At 51.1% G+C, this 26,660-nt stretch overlaps 2 protein-coding genes across 3 annotated transcripts; one reads left to right on the plus strand and one right to left on the minus strand.

The window, feature by feature from the left end:
* The first annotated feature begins 295 nt into the window (after nucleotides 1-295).
* Nucleotides 296-3,186, plus strand: SLC51A (solute carrier family 51 member A). The gene is made up of 9 exons (XM_075509080.1): nucleotides 296-628; nucleotides 826-920; nucleotides 1,310-1,464; nucleotides 1,582-1,655; nucleotides 1,734-1,892; nucleotides 2,025-2,136; nucleotides 2,255-2,401; nucleotides 2,603-2,708; nucleotides 2,833-3,186. Exons 1-9 carry the CDS (start codon nucleotides 594-596, stop codon nucleotides 2,967-2,969), a joined length of 1,020 nt encoding a protein of 339 aa, XP_075365195.1. The 5' UTR covers nucleotides 296-593; the 3' UTR covers nucleotides 2,970-3,186.
* Nucleotides 3,187-5,315: 2,129 nt separating this feature from the next.
* PCYT1A (phosphate cytidylyltransferase 1A, choline) lies at nucleotides 5,316-26,562 on the minus strand. Of its 2 annotated transcripts, none has more exons than XM_075507112.1 (9): nucleotides 26,399-26,562; nucleotides 18,984-19,124; nucleotides 16,069-16,168; nucleotides 13,734-13,850; nucleotides 11,569-11,720; nucleotides 10,686-10,764; nucleotides 9,772-9,914; nucleotides 8,516-8,704; nucleotides 5,316-7,927 (listed from the first exon to the last, which is right to left on the minus strand). In XM_075507112.1, the coding sequence occupies exons 2-9, from the start codon at nucleotides 19,098-19,100 to the stop codon at nucleotides 7,721-7,723; spliced, it is 1,104 nt and encodes a 367-aa protein (XP_075363227.1). In that variant the 5' UTR covers nucleotides 19,101-19,124; nucleotides 26,399-26,562; the 3' UTR covers nucleotides 5,316-7,720. The 2 variants fall into 2 exon arrangements, with proteins under 2 accessions (XP_075363227.1, XP_075363228.1); XM_075507113.1 differs by lacking the exon at nucleotides 26,399-26,562 and adding an exon at nucleotides 25,698-25,718.
* Nucleotides 26,563-26,660: the final 98 nt, after the last annotated feature.

Raw genomic sequence — 26,660 nt, forward strand, 5'->3', positions numbered from 1 at the left:
TAGCGTCGTGGGAGCTGCTGTCAGCAGGGCTGAGCCCCGGGCCGGCTGGGAGCTGAGCCGTTGCAAACTCCTCACAGGGCCCGCAGAGCCGTGCAGGAGCTGGCGGGCTTCCCACGGCCTCGCAGCGTCGCATCCCCCCGGCCGCTGCTGCTGAGGGGACGCGAGGATGCGTCCTGGACCCTGCGTGGCACCGCGGGGACCCCCGGCACCACAAGCCCGTCTCCGGGCTGCCCGAGGGTGTGCGTAGGCAGCGTCACCCCAGCGCAGGTGCCCTGCTCCCCAAGCCTTGGGGACACGCAGGCGTGCCGGCAGGGGTGATAACCGCCTCCCCCGGCATCCCGGGTCGATAACCGGGCGGCCGTGGCACTCGGCGGGGCCAGGACGGCGTGGGGGCACACCAATGGGCGCCCGCAGCGGCGGGAGAGGGAGGGGAGCACTGGAGGCTGCTGGTTAAACTGGAACAAGGCGCGGCGGCCTCCCCGCGGTCCCTGCCCTGGGGACTCTGACCCCGCGGGCCGGCGAGGGGAGCCGAGGCAGGCGGTGCCGAGCAGCCCCGCAGACGCTGGGACAGAGCCGGGGAGGAGCAGAGCAGGATGGACCCCACCATGGAGCTGGCAGAGGACCCCAGGTGGGTGCCGGAGACCCCCGTGCCACTTTGCGACCGGGCAAATACAACTTTTTGGAGCGGTATTTTGGGTTATTCCTGTTGTAGGAGGAGGGAGGTGCGTGGGGGTGAGGCGAGCCAGCCAGGGGACGTCGGGGACCCTGCGGGGCCGGGTACCCCCGTGTCCCTGCCAGCCCGTGCAGCACTCCCCTTCTCCGCAGGTTCCCCCGGCCGGTGGTGGAGATGCTGATCAGGAACTTCAGCGTGCCGGCAGCCTGCTTCTCCCTGCCACCCACCTCCCGGCAGCTGCTGCAGCGTAGGTGGGGGGACCGGGTGGGGGGACCCTCCTCTTGCCACTGGCGGGAGCAGGACAGGGGTTCAGGAGTGGCTGTGGTGGGTGCAGGCAGGGAGCAGCCCCGAGGAAGGGGGAGGCAGGGGGGTGCTGCCGGGCTCTCAGCCTCCCACCCCATAGCTCTGCCTGCAGGGATGGGGGTGGCCCAGGGAGGGCCAGCACTGGGGCAGGTGACATGGGACACGGGAGCAGCAGGGCAGAAGCACCAGCTCTGGCACGACCAGACGTGCTGAGGATGCGGCAAGGGGGCTTCCCAAACCTGTGGAGTGGTGGGTTGGGTGGCAGCTCCCTGCCATGGTGGCCTCAGCGGGGACAGGATGGGATGGAGCCGGCTTCTCACCCCTCCCCGGCAGAGCTGGACGTGGCCCAGCTCACCATCATGGGCCTCGCCACCATCATGACGTTGCTGTCAGTCGCAATCTTCGTGGAAGAGGCTTTCTACCTCACCCGCAAGATCCGCTGCCCCATCAAGATGAAGACCCTCCGCTGGAGCAGCTCAGCCCCTACAGTGAGCTGGGGCGTGGGGGTGGTGGGGGGGCATCACCCTGGGGGGCCAGGGCCACCCAAGGTGTGACAGCCCACAGAAGGGGGGAGCGGTGGTGTGCCAAGCTTGCGTCTCCCCCAGGTTGTGTCCGTGGTCAGCTGCTTCGGACTGTGGATCCCGCGTTCCATGATGGTGGTGGAGATGGCTACCACGGCGTGAGTATCACCTACCCTGGGGCAGGGGCACCAGGGAGCCCACAGGGCTTGACCTGCCTTCCTCCTCCTCCTCCCCAGGTACTTCGCCACCTGCTTCTACCTCCTGATGCTGGTCATGGTAGAGGGCTTCGGGGGGAAGGAGGCAGTGGTCAGCACCCTGAAGGATGTGCCCATGGTGATCAACACCGGGCCCTGCTGCTGCTGCTGCCCCTGCCTACCCCGAATCACCATGAGCAGGTGAGGGAGAGCTGGGGTAACCCCCTGCCCCTGGGGAGGGCTTTCACCCCTGCTTCTGCTGGGGTGAAAGAGAAGTCCCTGGGCAGGGGCTCTGGGACCTCAGGGTGCTACCAGTCTCTCTCGCTGTGCCAGGAGAAAGCTTCAACTGCTGATGCTGGGGACTTTCCAGTACGTCTTTTGCAAGGTGGTCGCCGTCTTCCTGGGGCTGGTCCTGGCTGCCGATGGGAACTACAACCCTGCTGACGTGAGTGTCAGGGCACAGGGATGGGCAGGATGACGTCCTGGATGGGGAGCTTCCACCAGCCCTCGCCTTGCCCAGCAGCTTTGTCAGTCCAGGCACATTTTCTGTGTCCCCCCACCAGATCTCAGCAGAGAGCACGGCCCTCTGGATCAACACTGTGATGGGTGCCTCCACCCTCTTCGCGCTGTGGGCCCTGGGCATCCTCTTCCGTCAGGCCCGGCTGCACCTGACCGAGCAGAACATCAGGGCAAAGTTCTCCTGCTTCCAGGTGAGCCCCCGTCCTGCCCAGCTCCCCCCTAGGTGAGGGGCTCCTCTGGCACGAAGGGGATGAGCCAGCACGGGGGGAGATGGCGGGGCAGGAGCCGCTGGCAGGTGAGAGCCAGGTCCGGCTGCGGGAGAGCGGGGAAGGTGAAGGGCAGGAGCCTGGCAGCGGCGCGGCCCCCACCACCTCGGGTGTTGGTGGTTGCAGATCCTCCTCCTCCTGACGGCACTGCAGCCCGCCATCTTCAGCATCCTGGCCAACAACGGCAACATCGCGTGCTCGCCGCCCTTCTCCTCCAAGGCCAGGTCACAGCGTAAGTCGGGAGATGGGGCAGTGGCGTCGTGTGCTCCCGGCCGAGCCCCTCCATCGCACGGCGGGGCACGGGGAATGGGCATGGTGGATAAAGGCAGCTTCAAATGACCCTTCTCCTCTTCCAGAGATGAACATGCAGGTGTTGATCCCGCAAACCTTCATCCTGGCAGTGGTGACGCGGATGTACTACCGCAAGCAGGACGACAAGCCAGGCTACCAGCCTGTCAGCTTCGCACCCGCAGGCACCGACAGCAAGGCGTGAGCAGGAGGGAGCAACTGGGGTGCCAAGGGGCAGAGCGAGGCGAGGGGCTGGTCTGCCCCGTACAACCATCTCCTCCCCCTCCGGCCCTGGGGAGCTGCCGGCAGCAGAGGTGGCAGAGGGGGAAAGGGCATCTCGGCGTGGGGTGAAAGGGTCTGAAACCTGAAAGCCACAAGCCAAAGGGATCTGTGAAGCTGCCTCCAGCCCGGGGGGGCTCTTGTCTGGCACTGAATAAAGATAAATTTGTACCCGAGTCTTGCGTTGGTGACTGGGCTCAGATTGTCTCCTGCCCAGTCTGGGTGGGAGATGACTCCACACAGGGGGAGGAAGATGGAGCCTGGACCAGCACAGCCACGGCATGGGGCTGTCACAGGGTGCCCAACACCAGCCATGACACTGACCTCTGGGTGCTGCTGGCTGGGGTCCGAGAGCCAAGGCAATGCCAGGGCAGCGGCGTTTTCTCCCGAGACCTCTGGATGGGTCTGGCCCGTCCCTGGGGCACATCCTCCACAGCAGTGGCTGCTCCCAAGAGCACAGCGGGAGCATCCACACGTGCCAGCCTGGGGCCAGGCAAAGGAAGGAGCCTTGAAGCACCTTCATGTCACAGGCAATTAGTTAATGCTGCCTTAACCAGCCTTGCCCGAGATCTGCTCTGGTAGCAGTATCTGCTCTACACCCACAACAGAGGGTGGGGACGGAAATCAGGAGTGATGATGACTTGCAGAAACCACTGGGTAATCTTTTTGACCTCCACTGAAGCATCTTCGCACTCAAACCACTGCTAAGATGGCAAGTGAAGAGACCACGATGGGAGCTGGTTGTGCTAGGACGGCAGAAGGGATCTAGCACACACTGAGTAAAATGATTTTGCATTTATTTGGCTAAACGTAAAAGCCAAAAACCCAACTCCAGAACAAGCCAGTAAGACATGCTGGGCACACAGACCCATACAGAGAAACCAGCACAGCAAACACTGACCAGGAAGAGCCAGCTCGAAGCCACTGCTGCGGGGCTGGAGGTGATGGCAGGACCGGGTGACGCAGCGTGACTAGAGATGAGCAGCAGATGCCAGATCATCAGTGGTAAGACCAGAGCCTGCTGGCAGGCATCACCAAAGCTCCTCCTGACCTGCACCCTGGTGCCCTCCCACCATAATACCTCTGGCCAGTGCAACACGTTGGGGAAGCAAAGAGTCAGAAAGCCAAAGCTCCCAACTTTTATTTAATTGATTCAGTTTTGGGGAAAAGCAAGTTTTCTGTCCCATGAGGAGGGAGGAAAAGTGACTCCGCTTTATGCAGGTGGCTGTGTTCAAAGCTGAACTGCTTACCCAGAAGATGCACTGGTGATTCGTTATGAGACTGCCAAATTTGACAGACTCCTGGCAACAGTACGTGGCCATTACCAATATGGCTTTCTAAGCACCAGGAGAAGCGCTGGGACCCAGCAATCTCATGGTTTTGCCAAGAAGCAACACCCAGGCAAGCAGCAAAATATGGGACTCATTCCCCCCGTCAGACAACCAGACCCAGCTCCTTACCTGCGGCAGGTAGGAAACCCACACCTTTACACCAGGGAGCCCTTGGCAGCGAGAAGCCCACCCTGAGGGCAGGGGGCAAGGTGCAGGGTCAGTGCCACCAAAGACAGCGCTACTGCCAAGTGTATTCTCCTGTACCTGCCGCTGGTTACAAGAACCGGACTGCACAATAAAGTCCCAACCCTCTATAAAATGCACAAAATCATGTTAGTGCAGGTGTGTGCCATAATTTTCTCAAGAGATCAAAGACCTTCTCCTGCAGCTCTAAGCAATATGCTGTTCGAGTGCCACGCTCTTCGTGTCTTGCTTCTACCAGCATGCTTGGCACCTTTCAGCTTTGCCCTGCTGCTGCTGTTCTTTGCCATCAGAAAATCCTCCCAGGGGCAGGCTGCTGGTGCCAGCAGCCTCACACCCCGTATCTACAGAGGAACTGAGGCAGGGCTGTCTCGCAGGAGTCAACGCCCCTGGATTTAGCAGCACCAAACTCGAAGAAAGTGTAGTTCTTCAATGCATGCTAGTAAAGTTTTATTTTTCCACTCTACCTCTTACTTCATGCTTAATTCAAGCATGTCTCTTCCAGACGCTTCTTTTGAAGAATGTGGGATGAGTTAGGGGTGTGCAGGACAGTCCTGAAGCAGCAGCACTGGGTACATCTGCTGGCCACAAGATGTTCCTGGAGAGCTTGGCTCACATGTTTTGCCCAAAGATCAAGCTCTGTCCTACTCCTGATAGGACACGGCAGTGCTGGAGATGAAGCTGGTCCAGCAATCCAGGAGGAAACAAAAAAACAAAGGGGGAAAAAAAAAAGACTAGTCTGGGATTCGAGTGTCCAATTTAATTTAAGTGCAAGGAGGAAGCAGGGATTACTGGTTACAAGGAACAGCTCTGTTATTCCAAGCTACATGTAAAACCATGGCTGGCTTCTTTACCAAGCACCCCCCGTTTTGCAGAGAGACCAAGAAACGTGTTAAGGTCTCTGCAGACAAACCACCATCCAAAACACCATTGTTATCCAAATTTACAGAACACTGTTGCATAACTTGTGTTTAAAACAGTAGTAAGGCTCTAAAGCAGCCTGGCCTTTGTGATCCGGCTTAGGAAAGCAACACAACACCCATACTGAGGGAAGGGTGCGGAAGGGAAGGTGGGGAAGATGAGGGAAGAGAGAATGTGGGTGATATAAAGTAAGTGCTCTACCACTCATAAACCAGGGGATTAACAACTGGCTTGTACCAAGTGACCATTATTTGCTCCTTACAGCTTAAAATCCATAGCAGCCAGCCACGCTCCCAGAGCCGTGCACGTCCCTGCTGAGAGAGGTCCAAGTGGCAGATGAGGAATCCCCAAAATACCCTTTCCCATACCAGCTCTGGCCTCAACAGAAGCACAGAGTCTCTGTCAAGCCCTCTGGGCAGCGTGACAAAGGATCAGCAAGATAAAAGCCGGAAAGAAGCGGCAGCCTGCTCCTACCACAAGGCCACTGCGTCCCCTGGAAGCATCGGAGCATGCAGAGCCTGTGGCAGCACTTGACGATTTGCCTCCTTGCACCCGCTGCTCCCCGAGCGCCGCATCCCGCTCTGAAGACCTCCCTGCAGTATTGCTGACCGGGCGCCAAGATGTCCTCTGCTCCCAGCATCGCAGGAGGATACAGGCAACTCAGCCCAGCAGCTCCACCCAGAGACAACATATATGACAGGCAAACCTGAACAGAAAAGCAAGCGGGAGCTTCTCAGCTACGCGACAGACAGTCCAGTCCCCCCAGTGCTGGCTGCAGGGACAGAATGCACTGACCTGCTCTGTGCACAGGCACGCAGCATGGGGAGGGCAACTGCCTGCGCGGAGCCGCAGGCCACAAAGCTCAGTGTTTATTACAGACACGACAGCAGGCACGACTTGGACCATGGTTTCAAACGAGCAGATTACATATTTAAAATCTTAGAAAGCTGCAGCGCTCTCTGATGCTCTTTCTGGCCTGCCTCAAGGAGCGGAGTAAGTGGGCACTGACTTGTGCATCTACTGCGCAAGCCAGGTAAGTGTCACACAGGGCTGGGACCCTTCACTGGGGTAAAACATGCCCTTCATCTGTCCAGCTGCACACACCAACACGGACAGCAAACTGGCTGTACAAATTCACGTTTTGTCCTTATAGCAGCGACTTCATGGCACCAGTGTAAAGGACTGCTCCAGTCCTTAGAGCACAGCAACTGAAACACAGACAAACACGCACAGAGCACAGTGTGGAGGGGCCATTTGGACAGACAGTAAAACTTATTACACACCAGAGACTGGGACAAGGAACTTCTCAAAGGAGTACACACATTCATTTCCTACCTGGGCTCTCACACACCCAAGGAAACGCAGAGACAGCAAGTGCCCAGAAGCAAAGATTCATTCCCTTCTCTCCAACAGCAACTGAGGGCTGAATTTTAGCTCAAGATTTAGCAGTCTCATTAAGATTAGCTGGAAAGGCCTTTCCCCTGCAGCCCCTGTACAATTTAGAGCCGCGAATGCTGCGCGCTTACGGGGTGTGTGACTCTATGGTGCTGAGTTCTTCCAGGGTGTAACTCCTGCGTGCTAAGCTGGTAGCCCCCTACCCAGCACATCCTCACTGGGACATGCTGGGAAGCTCAGCTAAGAGGCATGCAAGCACTACAGGGTTTGCTGGATAGATTCCTATCGGCTCCAGCGCAGCAGAGATGTCTCTATTTCCTAGAAGCCTCTTTACATCACCGCTTCCTATGTGCTCTCGAGGTCACGCTGGTTGAGGAGCCGAGAGGTCTTTCGTTTGGCAGCAGCACGGATACTGCCTGGGGGTGGGGGGAGTAAGACAGAGGAGCTGAAGGGAAGAAGAGACAGATGGGTCTTCCCACTCTCCCTCTTGCCTGGAGGTTTAACAAGGGAAAAGAAACCAAAACAAAAGCCACACTTGAGTGCTATTCTTTGCGCTTTAAAACAGTATTTTCTTAAAATATAAAAGCCATCTTCCCCCTGGAAATCACTAGAACGTAAACAATAAAAAGGGGATTTGGGGAGGAGAAGGGAGAGGAGGTTTGAATGTGCTTCCAGGCAGCAGCCCTTGCTAAGAGCAACGGGTGCCTCCAAGGCCCTGTGCTCACCGTCAGCCCTGTTCCTACGGCACTCTTGCTCATTTAGAGTTCCCCAGTGGGTCCGGACTTAGGATTCAGCGATTAGCGGTTCGCAGCAAATCCCAGCTGGTAGCTTAATCCTCTTCATCCTCACTGATGTCATAGGTAACTGCAGACTCGTTCCTGGAGCGGTTGGCCGGTGAGGAAGGAGGAGTCTTGGTTGAAAAGGGCCAGCGGAAGGAGGGAGACGGGGAGCGGTCGTGCGTGGGGCTACTGCTGGGACTCTGCTTTGGGCTGATGGCCTGGAGCATCCGGCCCTTGCCCTCCTTCAGCATGTGTTTCTAGCGATGGAAGCAGGAAGACAGTTAGCATGGCTCAAACAGCGATGGAAATGGACACTACTTACAGCTTGCGCAGAGTTTTGAGTTGTGTCCTTTCAATGCTTCGTGCAGTATAAGAGCAGAAAAAGCCCAAGCATCGCTCTAGGCTTTGGAAACTGCATACAGTGTAATCATCACCCATTTTCACGCACTTCTAACATGAACTGCCTGTGATATTTACCCAGCAGCATAAGAGAGCCTGGCAAAAACAAGTAGCTTCAGACTCATCCCAGGCCAGTGACAAAGTGACTGCCAATCTCTTGGCTGCTCAGTGGCCTGCAGGACACAAGCTGGAGTTTACAGGCTGGCTTGTGGGACATGGGGACTTCTCATGCTACAACCGCAACTGGTGTTATCCAGTTGGCAAGGGTGAGCTCTCTGTAAACAGGCTGCCTAAGCCTGGAAAAACTTGTCTGGAGACCGGCAGCACATCGAGTACTGCAACAAACAGTAAGCCTTTGCTCTGCAGAGTGTGGGCTCCAGAAGCCCTACAATGACTGCCAAGCTCTCCAAAATCCCCCTTCCCCTTTTCCCAGAGTGGCTCCTTACCAATGCGCCTTCTGGTCCAAACATCTCCAGGAAATTGCCGATGAACTCCCGGGACTTCTCTTCCCACTTCTGAATGAGATCGATACTCTTCTCCTCCACTTTCTGGACAAATTCCTTTGACTTCTCCTCTACATCCTTCACCCTCTTTTTCACCTTATCCACGCGCTCCTGGAGGTGATATTTCTTCTCCTGTACAGTAAGCGGTGGATCAGAATACAGCTCACCAGATCTGAGTGGCGACCACCTCTGCTCTGTGTTATTACACTGAACTGCTGCTTAAGACTCAGCATCTCCATTAGTCTTGTGACACTTCTCCTTCACTTCAGTGACACTTCTTCCCTAGACTAAATGGCAGACACAGTGGGGATGTGAGATGCTTTGTGGCAGACACCGGCACAGTACACAGAGCAAGACTAAATGCAGAGATAAGCACTATCTAATAGGAGTGCATGGAAGAGGGAAATATTTATACAATACACAGATTAGATCTGAGTGACCTGCTGTAGGTCTCTTTGCATATCACGATAGCACAAGTCTTTTTGCTGGGCATTTTTAAACAGAGGCAGAGTTACATGCCAAAGAGAGGCCAAGCAGCCGTTACCTCTCCTGCTTCATTTTTGTATTCGACTGTATTTAAAAAAACAGGCGCAGTATCTGAGTGATTAAAAAAAAAAGTTTACTACTTTAGTTCAACATCAGAAGTGCCTTCTGCCATGTATTCTGCTTGTGGGCTAGAGCTGCTCAGCACAGGATCAGAGCATGTCCTTCTCTCCTACCCAAGCACTGCTGCTCCTGCAGCTCCAGGAAGGGAATAGTACAGTGAGAACAGGATCAGATTTTATCCTAACAAATGACTCTACCTTAAGAAGGTGGCTGAGGGAAGAGGAGAGAGATGAGACACAGCAGCTGCTGCCAAGAACAACCCACACTTCATTCAATTCAAGAAAACACACATTTCGCCACACACCCTGTCTCCAGCTCTTTCAACAGGTAAAACGTCACCATGACATTTCTGACAATGGAACAGTATTAGCAAAACCCCAGTTCCTCTGGGTGGGTCCCAGAGGCAGTTTCAGGGGCAGAAGTACTCTAATCTGTACTCCAAGGACACTGTTTTGGTGCAACTGCTTAGCTCTGCAGACTGGCCTTTTACTGGCATATGGCAGGACTGTGCTACCACTAGACAAGACTCTACATCTCCACAATCTGTAAGAGTCTGCTTCATGCAGCTCGTGGTGAGACACACTTCAACTCACGTTTATGAAGCTGACGTTGAGCTCTTTAGCTGTGTAGCCCCGCTGCAGGTTCCGTCTGGCATAAACATCATAGTCCCGCACGATCCGGGTGATGATATCTGACGTTGAGATCCCTTCAGTCCTCTGAGTTGGTGCAAACATGCCTAAAGTTGGGGAACAGGACCCAGGACAGCTGTAGCAAGACACATGGCAAAAAGCTGCTGCCACCTCTATTAGAAGACAATCTCTCCCGTCAAGAGCTCATTTCCTAACTGTCCTCACACCACCATGTCTTTGTCCTTAAATGTACAATACCAGGGTCCTCCTTTCTGGGACTACGAGGAAGACCTAAGTAAGACCAAAGCATGTCAAAAGCATGTCAAAATGCCATGTCTTCTAATGAAAAGCTCTTTGCTTTAGCTGGTTTAAAGACTACTGACTACAATCCACTGCATATAGAATAGTGTGGTGACAAGGACAGGACAAGGGGTCCTACAATTTAGTGGGTGGAAATATAACAAACTCTGCTGGCTGGGTTTGGATAGATTTGAATCAGCTGCACCCCCACTGACTTTTACAGCAAACAGCTAGAGGAGCCACTTTACTTACTAAGTTAATGAGATTCTCCATTTGTGAGAATCTGTAAGCCAAACCATAGTATTTTTTCAAAAGGTGGCTGCTAATTCAATCACAATAACTAGATTGGAAGTAGGAATTAATGCTGGGCAACACTTGGCCTGGGACATGGAACAGTCCCAGCCTTATGAAGTAGGGCCCAAAGCTGGGCTTCTTCCTACCCTCAGAGCCTCCTGGGCAGACCTTATTCTCAGAGGGCCACTGCCACTTACCCAGGCGTAACCCTGCCATACAAGGGCACAGGAGAAACTACAGCAGATCTTTGACAGGAAGCCCTGGAGAATCTGACCCAGACCCACCTGCTTCTTTTATATGCTTATAAACATCATCGCTGCCAGCAGAAGAATAGGGGATGTCATCGTGTGCGACAAAGTCGATCTGAAAATTAAGAAAGCAATGCGAGTCAACATTTTATCTTGAATGTGCAGGTTTGCTTTCTGTCAAAGGATGGTAACTTTTTGCTCAACACCTCCACGCAGGGGTGTGACAGAGAACAGCAAGACACTTTCCTCTCTTAAAAAGCAACACAGAGCTGTCCCAAGTTCTCACTGGCAATTGCATATCAATTGTAAGCACACACCAGAGAGGAAAGGCTGGGACTAAGGACACAGCTGTTTTAAGCTCCACAGAGCTTGTTAATGGCAACAAGGGTAAACTGAGCACACTCCCCTGAAGACTCCTTCACCTCCCAAAGCAGTTCAACAGATGTTACAGACTCCTTTCACTTTATCTTACCAATTGATAAAAGACTCAAGACAGCTTGCCTGGTCTCCTGCTGCAGGGAAGCTGATGTAGATCTAAGCTGCTCCTGCCGTAAGCAGGGAGTTGGACCAGACGCCCTCCAGAAATCCCTTCCAACCCATGCTACCCTCTCCCTACTGCGTTTCACACCAATCTGTAACCAGCATCAACTTCTCCTGGAACAGCGAGAACTCTCTCAGGCTTTTTCACCATGTCACAATCTCTACCTTATTTTAACATTACCTGCCAGCTCAGTAAATGCTTCTAGCTTCCCAAGAAACCCACTCGATTCCCATAACCCAGTTCATTCTATATTGAAGGAGTTGCAACAGAAACGGGTTGCTCAGGCAGAGGTCACCCCCATGCATGAATTCTCGCTGGAAACAGCAAGCGCAAACAGAGGTAATCAAAATTCAGTACGGATCAGATGTCACAAATTACCCTGTGCTCTGCCAGGAACTCGGGGGTGAGCGTCCATGGTGCATTTCTCACCACTTCGTCCACGTAGCGACAGTGCTGCACAGCGTCATACCTCTCATTTTCATTCATTACTGTGAAGCCCTTAAAGTTATGGGTTAGCTCATCACTGCAGACTGAAGAAACAGGCAGAGAGAAGAGTGAGCCTGAGGTACTTACCCCAATGCTTTACAGCAAAAGGACCTTGCACACACCCCTGCTAAACCAGGCAATGCCGGCTGCTGATGGAGGCTGGCGCCGGCACTTTCAAACCCAGCTTTTCCAGCCACAAAGCACCAGGAACAGGGAGCAGTACAGAGCACTAAACTTCTCAGCAATTCTAGGCAGGCTGTTTGGAGGATTTCTGCCCAAGTTGGGGACTTACAGCCCAAACCCTCAAAGTCTCTAGAGCCTACAACGTTTACCAAGAAAACCAGCCAATACAGAAGACAACTCTCGCATACGAAATGGCACCTGGGGCTCTATCAGGCAGATACCTGCTTATTAACCTATGAATGTCTCAGGCCTGGAAACTGAAGCCCATGAAAAAAAAATATTCCCTAAGCTCCTTATTTCATAAAATGTCATACCACAGTCTAGTTCTTGGAAAGTTGTATTAAAACAAAGGTTGAGTTCACAGCAAATCAAGTTAGCTTAATTATGTTCTATGAGAAAGTAAATGAACAACTCTTCATAATCTGCAATGTAAGACACTGAGGAGGAGGGATTTTATTTAGTTATCAGACTCAAAAGTAAACAAGGCATTACCAGTCTCACTGGTATTGGATGTATTTATGTTCTAGACAAACAGATGATAAAGAGTGGGTGAGAATGCTCCCAGCTTGGAGCTTATGTTCACTTGGGCTGTGGTCTCTTGTCTCAGTTCCTGGTGCAAGGGGAGCAGTTCATTACCCTCCACCTCCTCACCAGTCTCCCAGAGGCAGAGAGCATGGTTACACACCTTGCTACATTAACATGTTAATAGTTTGACCTGAAGTTATTTTCCTGTTTGATGTACAACATTTATGTACATGGGAATGTCCTTCTGGCTGCAAGATTTCTAAGCTCAGAGTGTTTTATAGATTGAAGCCACTATTTCAGCTCTCCTCCCTCCCTTCCCCTTCCAGACACTACTGTAGCACACACAAAAAATGCAGAAGTACCACTATAAAAATGCCCTCAGCAGCAAGTGAAACTGTGATAAGGAAACAAATCACACAAAGACGCTATGATCACTCTATTGCAGGATCAGAGTTCCACCTGGTTCAGGAAGCTAATGGTAGTTGAGAAAACTAGTTAAAGGTATTCTCAGCTCTGAGACTTTAACATCGTTATGCAGCCTGACCAGAGGTCACCTCCTGATAGACAACATGCACAGCCTGACATGTCTTTAAGGTGGGCGAAGGTACGGGCACAGAGGCACTGCCTGGACAGAGGCCAGCGTGTTACAGCAGCCAGCAGAAAGGACTTCTTTTTTCCCACTATATTCTTGAAGGAGGCCTGGCTGAAACACCTCTGCTAGATCCCCTCAGGCGGTCAGCAGGATATTCCTGGCATTGTCTAAAGACTTTTGAACCTAAGAGACAAAATAAGGAACTTTTATTTGGAGAATTGGGGCCTCACTGACTTCCATGTGGCCAGGCACCATGCCCATGAAACCACCGTTACCTCCACGCTCCTAGCGGGACCTGTTTGGGATTAGCCATAAGCAATCCCCAGCAGAGAGCTGGAGTGCGGGAGTAACTTGCAGGGCCATACAGGTGACACAAAGCTCAACCAGCCACAGAGGGACTGTTCCTCATTCTTTAACTGTCTCATTCAAGAGGCAGACGCTCAACTGCCCCTAATATATTTTGATACTCAGGTGTGCAACTCACCGGTATCTGTCAAAAAATAGAAGGGTCAAATAAGAACAGTCTGATCACAAATCTTTTCCTTAAATGGTCATTTGGTACAGGGTATCTTTCTGCACACATATTAACTCTCAATACATTGCAATAAGACTCCAAGAACATTTGGGATAACTGGCTGCAGTGAGAGCCACTAAGGCCATAAATACAAAAACCCTGCTATGCCATCTGTATGCACAACCACGGACGGAGGTAAACTGTACTACTGCGACAGCCAAAGTCAACAAGGTCACTCCTTACCTCCGACAATGAGGTATGTGTTTGGGAAGAGATTCTTCGCTTGCATCAAGGCCCGGGCATGTCCAGAGTGAAACAAATCAAATATTCCATCAGCATAAACTCTGACAGGGCGATCCACTGTGTCAAAGAGACAGAGACACATTTGTGAAGATGCCTTCCTGGAGAAGCAGCTGCTGCTCACGCCCGCATTTGGGGACCTGAAACTCATGGGGGTGTTGCAGAAAACTGGCAGAATGCAGAGCCATAGCCAGGAAAGATTTGTGAAGAGAAATGGCTGGCTCTCTGCCTTCCCACATGGAAACAAATGCAGCTGAGGACAGAGCTGAAATACAACCATGTTCAAAGACAGACTCAAAACCTACCACATATCCACCAAAACAAGGTGAAGGAAGGTCAAGGGGAAAGCAAACCCTGGACATCTCCCTCCTACAGAAATCCAAATGCAGCATTAACTTTTTGCACAGCAGTGAGCTACCAGAGGGAAACTGTCCAAAATGTTTCACAGGTGCTCGACTTCCCCCTGCTAGCCAGGATGGCATCTCAAGACCTTTTCAGTGTCCTCCTCTGCAGACCACTGCCACAGCTACCAGTCTGGCTGAGGGACCAGACTGTTCTGATTCCCCACCAGCATCATCGGCTCCCCCAGTCCCATGAAGTGTGTATGGCTGTGTCCAAAAACCCAGCTGTACTACTCAAAGAAACGCAGATATAATTCCGCTGAACCGCTGGCACTATCAGCTAAATCCATTGATAAATGAGGAGGGACAAAACTTTCTTCAGGCCACCTCTACCAGGGGAACTTGTAGCTCTTCTCTTTGAGGTCAGCACAGAGGCAAAGTGACGTAGTCTAGCACTGCCACATAATAGCAGGAGGCTCCCTGACTTCTGGTCTCCTGGGACCACACAGGACTCCAGCCCTCTTGCTGCTGGTAACAGAAAGCCACACATTCTTGGTATCTGACACACTTCGGAACGGCCTGCTGCTCTCTGGCCCAGTTCAGGCAGACAGGCTCAGAGGAGTGGTGTGAGCAGAGGCACACCAAAGCTGCAGCAAGGCAGCGGCAGAGAGAAGACCTACCAGGAGAACTGAAACCCCATGGGTCTGGGCAGGGCCCTGAAGGTACCTAGAGACAGAGCCTGGGAAGCAGCAAGAGGATGAGCTGATGCAAAGGTAGGGTTATTAAATTCCAGCTAAGCAGAGGACTCAGTTTGAGGACAGCCTCTTACAATCACTTTTCAGCAAATCCACCTCAGTCTGAAGGTGCCAGGAGGCTCTGGAGAGCCAAGAATCTGGAGATCTGAGACTGCAAAAGCTTTCTGTATGCCAGAAGAGGGCTGGTCCTGGCAGGCCTTTATTAAAGTGCAATCATGTTCTGGAAATTGGCTGGGACATCCTTCCCTTTTCCTCCATACCTGCAGCAGCTACAGTTCCTGAGCACAGGCATAAACAGCAACAAGGAAGCATGCAGTGTATTTTAGTCTTAGCAGGCAGGAGAGCCACCACTGTTGAAATCGGAGACCTTTGTGCAGGCTCTGGAGACTTTCAGCTGGGAAATTAATGAGGACTGTAAAAAGCATTGGATTTCCAGAACCTCCTGCAGGAAACCACTGCCAGGTCTCAATCTGAGCTGGCTCATCTCAGCAGCAGTCAGGTAGGTAGAAGTGCAGCATTTTTATTGTCTCGGTTTCTGTAACAGAGAGGCCAAGCAAGACAGCACCATCTGCACACTCTGTTTGGCAAGGGAGGGCAGCCATCCTTCAGGAGTCAGTCCTGCCTCTGCCTCCCCTTTGGACTTGCAAGGAGAACACTGTTTTTCCCAGCCTGCTTTAGAGAATAAAAGGACATGTTCTTGTTGTGGGGCTGGCCTACTGTGTTTCAAGTGACTTTAATTCAAATCCAGGCTAGAGTGGGACATTCTGGACAAAGATGTATGTTGATTTTACTTGCCCATTTCAAGTTTCAGAAGAGATGACTTTTAAAGTGCTTAACTTTAAGCTGCCTCAGACAAAGTAGTACAGAAAAATGTTCAACTCTGATACTATTCTGTAGCTGTCAGTGGCATAGGAAGAGCTAAACCACAAATATCTATTTGCTTCAAATAGTCTTACTGGTGAAGGTATGGCTCCTCACATACAAAGGCTCCAATTTCAGTTGTAATGGCAGGCCCAATTTCACATGGGAACAGCTATCTAATCACCAAAGCATTAACTAAGTCATTGGCTGCAAACCTGGTCTGACATACAAGGTTGGTTCGGTCTCAGAGGTATCAAAATCATACCCATCCCTCCCCAACCCAACATTTACACAACCCTTCCAGTCTGTTTTTTTACTTACAAGGGGTCCCTCTCATCGCTTCTTCATATGTCACTCTGATGTATGGCTTGCTGTAATCGATTTCCACTTCATCTGAAAACGGAGCCGGTTCCCTCAGTCCCTAAACCACCAGAGAAGGTTAGCTGTGAGAATGCAAAGGTGAGTGCACTATGCAGTGGCAACACTGCCACTGCAGTGTCCTGGTCACTGAATGACTCACTGTGTCTCTGCATGATTCAAACACATGTACTGAAAGACTAATTAGTGTTAAACCTCAGAATAGCCCTGCAGGGTGATTACCCTGAGTTTAGAAAGGAACAGAGAGAGAGAGAAAAGTAGAATCAAGAAGGTGGTAGTCATACTGGACCCAAGAAAACTGGAGGCTCAGATCTGCAGCTGGTAAAAACAGACTTTTGACAAACAGCAGTGCACAGCAGCACAAGCCAAGCTTCATCAAACCTCACTGTCGCAGCTCCAGCTATGCCCACCCAGGCAAGACCATTACTTTGCTGTGCCCGAGTGCTTGTGCTGTGATGTACAAATGCTCCTTGATTTGAGTATAAGCACAAGCAGAAGAGCAACAGCAACAGCAGCACAAATTCCCAGGGAACGTGTGTATCGTCAGCCATTTCCGAGCCATACACAGTGAGAGACTGACCTCGATCTGTGGCAGAGTATCTCCCGCCGCTGCAGGAGCACCCCTCTAATCTGCTAGCTTGACCACAGCAGTAAGTTTAATCAGCAGCTGAAGTGCAGGTATCATTTCTGGTCTCCTCTGAATGGAAACAAAACATCTGCCCTTCCCATAGCTCAATTCCCTTCTATCCAGAAAGTGTGGGGCAGCAATGGATGTCTCTTTCCTCGGCTAGAAGACTAGGAAACAAGCTTGCAGATCATTACAATAATACCTTCAAGCAGTTTCCTCTCTGGCTTCCTGTCCCATCACAGCATCGTGCCACAGTGACCAGCACCACTGCAACCAGAAAGACTGTTGCTATTACTGCTAACGTAATTCCTTATTAGTGTGCTCAAAGTGAAGTGCACAGGAAAGCAACCACTGACCACTACATTCAAGCAAACTGATACTGCTGAAAATCTCCTTTAACTTACTGAAGCCTTAGTACGCGCGTTTCACACACCACCTCCTCTACCAGGGTCCTTACTGTTAGGTAAGGCCTGCGTGTCTCTCGTTTCATCCCTGCCATTATATCTGGGACTTGTGAATAAAACCAGATTCTTTGCAGTTTAGTTGGCACATACCCGATACAAAGCTAGGAATAAAAGCATTGAAAAACCTATCAAAATTATCAGAGGATCACAGAGAAGTGCCCTCAAAAGCTCCTGCCACTGTCCTGCCCTTCCTCTGCAGTGCCTACAAGGGTCAGGACTCAACCCGATGTGCACAATACAACAGGATTATGCGTCAGCAGGCTTGTTACTACCATCTGCTGCTGAGCCCCGCTGCTTTAGGGGAACACTCTGCCAGCCAGCTGTTTAGTTGGGAGTGGTAAAAGCTTCAAGGTAACATCACAGTTAGGCAAAACTATTACCCTTGCTACAATAAATAAATCTTTCACAACAGGAAGAAAAAAGAAATCTTTCATCAGGAGGTCTGCGTTAGCCCTGTGGCTAAAAAACAGCCAGGAAGTTTAGAAAGTGGCTAGATATTACTTGTCTTGTGCTGTTCGTAGATAGATGCTTTATTTCAAACACAGGACAAGACATCAACTTGAAGAGCAAGAGATTCCCGTGGAATAACCTGTGCACTTCTCTTTCCTTACAGAAATATGTGGGGTTTTTAACAGGGACAGGGCGGGTTTTGACAACAGTCAAGGATTTAAGGCTCTGTGGGATAAATCACGCAACACCTCAAAAGCCTCTATTCCCAATGCCTGTTTCCCCAGTTCTCACTGCTGGTGCTGCTCTTCTTTACCATCTGTCAAATGCCCTGGGACAGGACTGAAGTATTCCTGAAGAGTAAAATGTTGTTATCAAAGAGGAAAGCTGCAACACATCACTGCATTTCGCCAAGGACTATGACCCCAATATGACGTGGCAGGGATGGTAGCTGGCTTTTGACAGAGATAAAGAAAGAGCAACTAGAGCACATGTGATACACAGGACAGCTCCAGGAAGAGGGCAGAGAAGAGCTGTAAAATGCCCATCATCGCAATATTGTGGCAAGGACAAGTTAAACTCAACTCTTTACACTGGCATTAACTGGCACAGACCCCCTTTAGAAGAGACCCCACTGGCTTTAGCTTGTTAAAGCCATCCCAAGGTCGATCTAGAAGAAGAAATCCTTTTGGGTTTTTTGTTTTTTTTTTGTTTGTTTGGTGTTTTTTTTTTTTATGAACCCTCCTGAAGTATCAGGAACATAAATGCAGTCTCCTGCTAGACCAAGAGAATGAAATGAACAGGTATCTTCCCAGTGTTTCAAAGCACGGATTCAATAGATTGCTTCTGCGGTGCTTACAGACTTCAGACCCTCCTGCAGTTCCCCTGACTTGAACAGGACTGCTTTCTGCGAGGTGCATGAGCTGTTATGTGCTTGTTTGGAGTATTTCTCCCTCCCGCTGGGTCACTTAAGAAAACCCACCTGTGAGAAATGAATGCTTATTTCTCCATGGATATCTATATGCATGCCTGTTCGGGTTCAGCTTAAGTGACTACAAACAAGCCAGACACACTACAAAAGCAGCTTAGCGACGCTTGCCTCAGACCTAATTTAAGCCCACATTGTAACGATGTTATTAGTATGAACAAAGGAAGATTTTAAACTGGCTTTGCAAGAAGGATAGCTACTGTCATTTGCTTCTCCCCCCCCCGCCTTGTTTTGTGTGTCCACAGAAAACCCATGACATTTATCTTTCTGCTGTTATGGCTCAATGTCCAAATCTCACAGGCACCTAAATCTCCTATCTCTGCTTACTTACAAATGAGCGTCGGGACATTTTTGGAGGGATTCCATCCAGCTCTGTCGCCCCATTGGGGCCGGATCCATCTTTTCTTCTCTTTCGGGAATTCAGCCTGGAGGAGGATGGTGGCTCCATGTTGCCAAGCACGTCCAGTAAGAACTGGAATAAAACGAAGGAGAGGGGAAAACAAAAAAAAAAGAAATAATAAAAAAAAAGAGAGCTAGTTCTCAGCTCTTCCAAAGCAAAATCAGTCAACAGCAGGCACAGCGTACAGAAGGTCAGCGCAAAGACACAGCCACCTAACAAGGCGCTTAGCCAGTTGTATTTGGCATCAACTGCCAAGGCTTGACAGTGCCTGGTGGGAATACTGAATCATTTAACGCAACTCGGAGCTGTTCTGCAGAGAGAAGCGTGCAGCAGTCAGCTGGCTGGAGAGAAACTCACACAAGAGTTGCAATGCAAGTTATAAATCATTACTACAAGGGTAATTATGCTATTTTAGCATCTGAGAAGCAACCTAAGGATTAAGGCATGCCCAGTCCACATTCAGCCCTCCCCCAGCTCTCATTCTGATGAACGCAAACACTCTTCTACCCTTCTGTGCGCCCCCCCGCCCCCCTCCAAGACAGCCGATGGGTGTGCTGCATCCCTGTACAATCCTGAAGAGAGGGAGCAGGTTTAAGCAGAAGGACAAGGGTGAGGGAAGGGGTGCAACCCATGGTCATAACTTAAATAACTAGCTGGCTCGCTGTTTGCTTTGTTTTTTTTGTGTAAGACCAAGCTGCAGCTCCCCTGTAGGGAGAGCTCACCTTGGGACAGCTGCTACCATGCTCCCCTCTCGTCCCCTGTCCCCACTGCAGAGGTGACTCAGCCGATGGTGAAGCAGCTGCTGACACCACATTAGGGCACACTTACTTCTGGCACTTTACGTACCAGGTTGTAATTAGTGGTGGTTCAGCTGAACTGCTTCTGTGATGGACAGACAGACAACTAGTTTGGGACAGAAATCGTGACAGCTACCTGGAAGTAAGCTATCCTTGCTTTTGAGCTGAAGTCATTGTACCTTCCCAAAAAGGCCCTGGAGCATTAGGAAGCCCAGCACTTCACACAGCTGAGGCAAAGCTAGGGATTTATAGAAAGGCATGGCAGGAAACATTCCCTTTTCAGCTGCTGCAGGAGTTAGAAACGGGTGCTAGATTTGCAAAGTTTATAACTAAAGAGCAGCATTCTCTCTTTTGCTCCATTGAAGTGTGCAGCTCTCCAGTGCAGCAAATGGCACTTCTGAGCTGCCGTTCCCGAGAGAAGCATGACCCTTCCACCCAGGAATGATGCTTCAACACCCTAATAATAAAGGCCGTGTGGAATTTAAAATATCTCCCCACCCACATGCAGTGGGTGTGCTGGAACACGTTAGGTGGGGCAACCACGAGGTATGAGAAAGGGCAGGTGTCCCTCTGAACACCTCCCCTCTCCTTGGCAGAGAGTCTCTGCCAAGCGTTCCTTCTCAGGACGAGCTGGGACCGTCCTCAGTAAGGGCTGCTGGGCAAAGCTCTGCTGTTCAGCAACCAAGAAGTGTGGGCTTTGTGAAAGAGAGCTGTTAAGAAGCAGATTTAGTGATTGGACTCACTCAAGCACAAATGACTCCAAGTTAAGGAACGTTCCAAAGTAAGGAGTCAAACACAGTTTAATAACATGCAAACATACCACTCTCCCCACCTAGCATCAACAAGATGATACCTTATGAACAGCATTAGGGCGAAACACAGCTGAACTGGTTTTGGGCTACATGCGTGTAAGTATCCCAGACTGCTCTGCTAGACCTAACACAATGCACTAAGAACAGGAAAAGAGAATCTTAGGTGAGTGGGGAGCCAAAAAAATATTGGGGAGAAGACAAAAGTGACAGCAAAGCGCAGCTTTGGACATTTCAGAACTGCTTGAGCCATCCAGCACTCACTCCATAATGCTTGTGAGTTGAGTTTGTCGAGTTTCCCCCACTCCGGTAATTAATTTACTATTTCCTAACAAGAGACAAACATACAGGAGCGTGCAAAAGCAATCTAAGGCAAAAAGAGTTTGCAAGCTCCAAGCTCCTGAGCTCCAAGTCTTCAAACACTTAAGCAAACATTTAACTTTCAGGCAAGATCTGTGCTATAAATGAAGCAGATTCCAGAGTGCCTCTGTGAAAACACAGGGTATGACACAAGTAATTCTTAGGTTTTGCAAGGTGCCATCTTGCAAGCACACTCTGTATCAGTTATTTACTTCACCTCCATGGTCCTATCAGAAACCATCCAGTTCACAAAAAGCAGCAGACCTCTGTCTCTGGTTCAAGTAACCCCAGCATTCATGGAAACAGTGGGGAAAAACAGCAGCAGATTTTCTTGTTACTTGGTCAAAACAATTTCACTGTTTCAAGTCACCTGTTCATCTCTGACTACTCCCTTCCCTTTCCTTCAGAGACAATTAAAAGGTCTGTTAATATCCTGAACACAGTCATTCTGAACCACTGCCCAGCAAATATTAAAAAGCACTGGCAGAGGCTTTGGTGCTGAAGTACGGACATAGCATCCTCCATGCACAAACAGGTAAAGCTCTTCCCATGTTAGCTTGGCCCATCAGAGCAACCAGCATTCTCTGCACACAAGTACACTCTCTGCTGAGTTATCACCAGAATCTTGCTGCTGGGTGCAGAGCTCACAGACAGCTGAAGAACTGTGGGGTTACAGCACAGGGCAACACCGTGCTTTATGCTGATGTATAGCAGCACTGTCCAAGCCCAGGAGAAACCTCCAACGCTTCTTCCAACCCCTCCCACAACCAACCATCCACCTTCCTCCACCCTAACTCACTTTTCCACTTCACAGGGTATATGTAGTTAAATGATGGCAAACAATAGCTTAAGTGAATGGATTTGCTTTGCATTAAATAAGCAGCAGTGGTCAGACGGCAGCAGCCACCCAGCAGCAGCAGGAGCAGCTCTACCTGACATACCAAGGGAGAAACCTGCTCTGAGGACAGCACAAATATGCTCTGTCTGCTCTGATGTTACTGGCTAGATGTTGCTGAAGGAGCCTCTGCAGTGTCCAGAGAGCTGGGCTGGGCACCTTGTGAGTGACACAGCTCTGCTAATTACTCAAATTAATGCAGAAATTAAACAATAATTTTACCACTCTTCAGAGCTTTAAAACCTCTGTCCTGTGGCTAGTGCGTTTCTGGAAAGTCCTCCCAGCACCAAACTTGTCATTAAAAACTGGGAACATGTTGTTTTTAAAAACAAAACATACCTTACTGTGACAAAGCTGCTAATCTTAGAATGTTTCATTTTGACTCAAGTGACTAAAATAGCATCCCAAACAATTACTTACTAACAATGGGATCCAGCACCTGTAGCTGAGCTTAACACATGAGCACACAGCTTTGCTTCCCCAAATGCATGAAACACTGACTGTTCTAAAATTAATTACATTTGCAGCAGATGGGGAAGGGGAAAGAGGAGATAACTCTCAAAGCTCATTCTGAAAAACTCCAAGACAAAAACCAGGCATAACCAGAAGAAAGAGCCCTGCCGTAAAATATTAACATCATTCTATTTTGTTTAAGGCGTCACCCTCCTGCATTACTGAGTCTGTGCTGAACATGAGAAACTGCTTGCTAGGAACAAAGTTAAGAAGTGCCGCATTCGGGAAGGCCATGGACAGATCGCAGTCTCGGTGACACTTTACAAAACACTTGGGGCTTTGCTTCTGAAACTTACTTCTTTGGTGCACATTCTGTATCAAAGAAGCACCTTGCATCACCTGCCAGCTAGCTCACCTCGAGAGAGTTGTACAGGCTCTGTGAGGAGCAGCCGACTGCCAGACAGGAGAAGAGTTGCTCTCCCTGTCAGGGAATTACTCCTCTCAGTCCCGAAGTGCAGATATTGAATGAAGGAGGGGAAGCGGTCGAAGGGAGAAATACGAATTTTCTTTGAACTGTGGCAATAACAGCCTTCAGAAATCATTCAGCACTTTGCTGAGAGTAATACTACAAAGCTCAAGTCATTTCCCACTGAAATGTAGCCACTTCTGGGAGGGAAGAAAGACAAGCATTGATTACCACAAAGAAAAAAAAAATATATAGGCAGGGAAGGAATTTAAAACTTCTCCCTTAGTGTGAGTTAACTACACCATCACCTGAGCTGGAAATTAATGACAACACCAAAGTTAACACCTCTGGCAGATGGAGAAGGTCAGAATAGGTGTGGCAAATCTTGCTTAGCCGAAGCTTTATCTCACTGTCTGCATCTTCATGGACAGTGCTGATGTTTTTGTTTAGCCTTGGTGGTCTCAGAGAACTGCCTGCCTCACACTACACCTGAGAAGCAGATGAGATATTTCTGCACCCTAAGCACATTGATGGCATGAGGACCTGGCCCATCTGCATTCTTTGTGTTCTGATGTCCCAAGGAATTTCTTGAAGAATACTATCTGCAAATCTACATGCACTAGCAGGATTTCTTCTGCCACTTCTGCTGCTTTTCACTTGCAGATTTATGTGCTGAGGCAAAGTAAATCTTGCTACTTAAACTCGAAGCCTGTGCAAAACAAGAGCTTACTGCAACAACTCAGTAAATGCTCCAGCCTAAAGCTGCTGCATTTCCCAGCAGGGATTCGAGTCAGTGCAAGACTGGCACGCTGGAGCAGTGAGGCCCCTCTGACACCCACAGCTCCCCGGCTCCCCTATCGTCCCTCTGAACTTAGAAGGCGTTGGCACAGTCAGATGTGACTGTCATGTGCTGCTTTGCCTACAAGATCATTCCACTTTACAGGAGCAAGCTATTTCTCTTCTGCTGACTCATCCGCAGGCAAATACTACTAAACTTTGCACTCTGCCAGCTGTCTGCAGGGAAGAATTGCCTTGACACATGGACAGCACATAAGCGAGAGCCTCAGGGAAAAGGAAGAAGTCCTGTCCCTTCAGATAATTCTCCTGCCAGGCTGTGAAGTACCCAAACGACCCTGCATTCCTCGGTCATGGGGAGAAGAGAATCCTTTTCTCCCTGTTCTCCCCGTTCTCCCCCACCTCCAACTCCCAGTTTACGATTACCCTTACTGGTGTGTATCCCTGTAGAGATCTGTTGTAGACAGAAAGACTCAGAAGAGGTTAATGACAGAAGACTCATCACAGTGAGAAACTGATGAAAGGCTGTTTACAAGATGGGGGTTAACCTGTATATAATTACTGGGAGAGATCAGGATCTCTCTTCAATCCTCCATGCTTAAAAATCTTGCCCAGTCTCCAACAACTTCATTCCCAGCCCAGCCTTGCGAAGCCCAGGTTCGTCCCAATCTCCAGACTGAGAGCATCTGCTTAAAAACTGAGTGCTAATGGCTGTGACCCAGCCTGCTCAACTCCAGAGAAGACTGCGACTCTCTCCAGCACGGCTGCTCTCCCCACAGCCAGCATCTGCTCTAACTAGACAGTCTAAGCCCTCAAGCCCCTTATAAAGGTTACTGCAGGATCTGGCAGGCGGAGTCCTGTCTACAGGTAAAACATAGGCTGCTTCAGCTACTTTGGTTGAGCAAAAGCAGCTATCCTGCAGCATATTAATAGCCACATGAACATATAAAAGGGATTCCAGTTCAGCCAGTGCCACACACTGGTCCAACAGCATTCAGACCCAGACCTTTGCTATACTTCCTAAAAAAACCACCAAGCCTTGCATCCCGTAGTGCTACAGGCAGGCTGATAACATTTGCTCAAGCAGAGCCAGAGCATGCAGAAGATCTGGTACCCGTGTCCTGCAATCGATGAAAAGATGCTGTTTTCATCAACAAAGTCCCAAATGGCTCAAGATAATTCTCTCGAACACCACCACAACTGAAAACAGTGCAGTGTGATCACCTAGGCAGTGCTGCTACGAAATACACACAAAAAAAGAGAAAGTGCTGGCAAGACCTTCCCCATGAATTCATGGCCCTTCTGGGTACACCATAACCCCGAGGCACTGACTGTCCTGCCATGCGACAAAGTCTCTGCTGCGGTTAGCGAAGCAGCAAGAGTAGGCTTTATGCAGAATATCAGAGAAGATTTGGAGCCTGCCCAGGGACAATGAAGTACAAGGATGGGTGGTCATTCTGTCCTGACTTTCGTGTTGAGTTGCATCGTGTTTTGTTTTTAGGGCTTAACAACAGAGCCTTTTGAGACTTCAGGAGGCAACCTCCTTCAGTAGGTTTACACATCAATACCAAGTCCTTGCTCCAACAATTATTGTTTGTGGCTCATTCTACAGTAATTTCAAGACAATTACAATCCAGATCTTGGACCAAGAAACTTCCAAGTCACAAATTTTAATAATTCTGTATATACAGCAAATTCCTTCAGGAAATAAAGCATGGGCATTTGTCATCTGAATTTCAAAGCAAATACGGTGGCTGTCCTCAGGCCCAGGAGTCCTGCAGATGGAAACCCACCAGTATCTGCTTCTGACCATGCCAGCCTTCGCTCGCTGCAGGCTGGGGGACCCAGTGCTGCAACAGCACAGGGTGGGGACAGAGGAGGGAAAGCCACCTGCAGGGTCCCACACCTCCCTCCACAGCGAGGCAGGGCTACCAAAGAGCATCGCAGCTCTCAGAATTCCTGCGGACTTGAACTCTAATTACAAAACCATTAATCAGCGCAGCCAGGACTTTGGTGGACACAAAAAGCGGGTTAGAGAGAATCTGTGCCTGCACAGCAGCTAGGTCACACCTTCCTTCTCCGCACTTAGGGCCACCTCCTCGTTGTTCTGCTCCTCTCTCCCCAGGCCTTGGCTGTGTCCCCTAGGTCGGGGGATGTCCCCCAAAGCCCCCACGCTGCAAGCCCTGGGGGGGTACTCCAAAAGTTTCCCAAAACATCTGCTGCTGTCTCCTCTCAGCCTGCCCCCACCGCAGCTGGTCCTGCCATCCCCCCGAGCACTGTGCCCGAGCCCCAGCCTCTCCCCAAGCCCCCCCAAAGGGGAAGCAGCGCACCACGCCCCCTCCCCCGCAGACATTGCCCCCTTGCCCAAAGCCAAGCGCCCCAGGTCCCTACCAGCCAGCACCTCCCAGGGCACCCTGCCCCGCAGCGAGCCCGCTGCACCCAGGCGGGGCTGCCCCATGCCTGTGCCACGGCCACCCCGCTGGGAGAGGGGTCCCGGCGGGGACCCCTGACTGAGCCCGCAAGGGTAGTGAGAGGTGCCCCTCATGTGCCTCCAACCGAAACCCACCCACCTGCCTCCCGCCCCTGTGACGGGCACCCCTCTGGTCCCACAGCGAGTGCCCTGTCCCCTGCACCCCCAGCGACAGACCCACAGCCATCCCTGGGCCCCCCACGTCCCCCCAGTGACAGACCCTACAGCCCCCCGGGGCCCACCATATGCCCCAGCCGCAGCCCCCCCGGTGCCCCCACGCTTCCCACCGACGCCCCCCTACCAGCGCGCCGCCGGCCGCAGCACCTCCGCAGCCCAGCCCAGCCCGGCCCGGCCCCGCCGCCGCTGCCGGAGCCGCTCCCGGCGCCGGCCCCGCCCCGCTCCCGCCAACGCCAACGGGGCGGCGGGCGGAGCCGCTGCGTGTCGGGCCGGGCCGGCAGGAAGGGACCGGCCGCGCCGCGGGAAACCGCGCCCGGAACCTCCGTTCCGGCTCGCAACGGGTCCCGCCCCCCCCCCCCCCCCGCCCCTCTCCGGGGCTGGTCTCG

The sequence above is a fragment of the Mycteria americana genome, chromosome 7 (genome assembly GCF_035582795.1).
Source record: "Mycteria americana isolate JAX WOST 10 ecotype Jacksonville Zoo and Gardens chromosome 7, USCA_MyAme_1.0, whole genome shotgun sequence".
NCBI classification, from domain to species: Eukaryota; Metazoa; Chordata; class Aves; order Ciconiiformes; family Ciconiidae; genus Mycteria; species Mycteria americana.

Excerpts from the sequence above, each read along its gene's own strand:
- SLC51A (XM_075509080.1), top strand. The coding sequence starts at position 594 with ATGGACCCCACCATGGAGCTGGCAGAGGACCCCAG. Across the intron at positions 921-1,309 it reads CTCCCGGCAGCTGCTGCAGC|AGCTGGACGTGGCCCAGCTC; the intron begins GTAGGTGGGGGG and ends CCTCCCCGGCAG. Across the intron at positions 2,709-2,832 it reads CTCCAAGGCCAGGTCACAGC|AGATGAACATGCAGGTGTTG; the intron begins GTAAGTCGGGAG and ends CTCCTCTTCCAG.
- PCYT1A (XM_075507112.1), bottom strand. The coding sequence starts at position 19,100 with ATGGAGCCACCATCCTCCTCCAGGCTGAATTCCCGAAAGAGAAGAAAA. Across the intron at positions 13,851-16,068 it reads AGCGATGAGAGGGACCCCTT|TGGATCGCCCTGTCAGAGTT; the intron begins GTAAGTAAAAAA and ends TCTTTGACACAG. Across the intron at positions 10,765-11,568 it reads AGTTCCTGGCAGAGCACAGG|ATCGACTTTGTCGCACACGA; the intron begins GTAATTTGTGAC and ends CTTAATTTTCAG.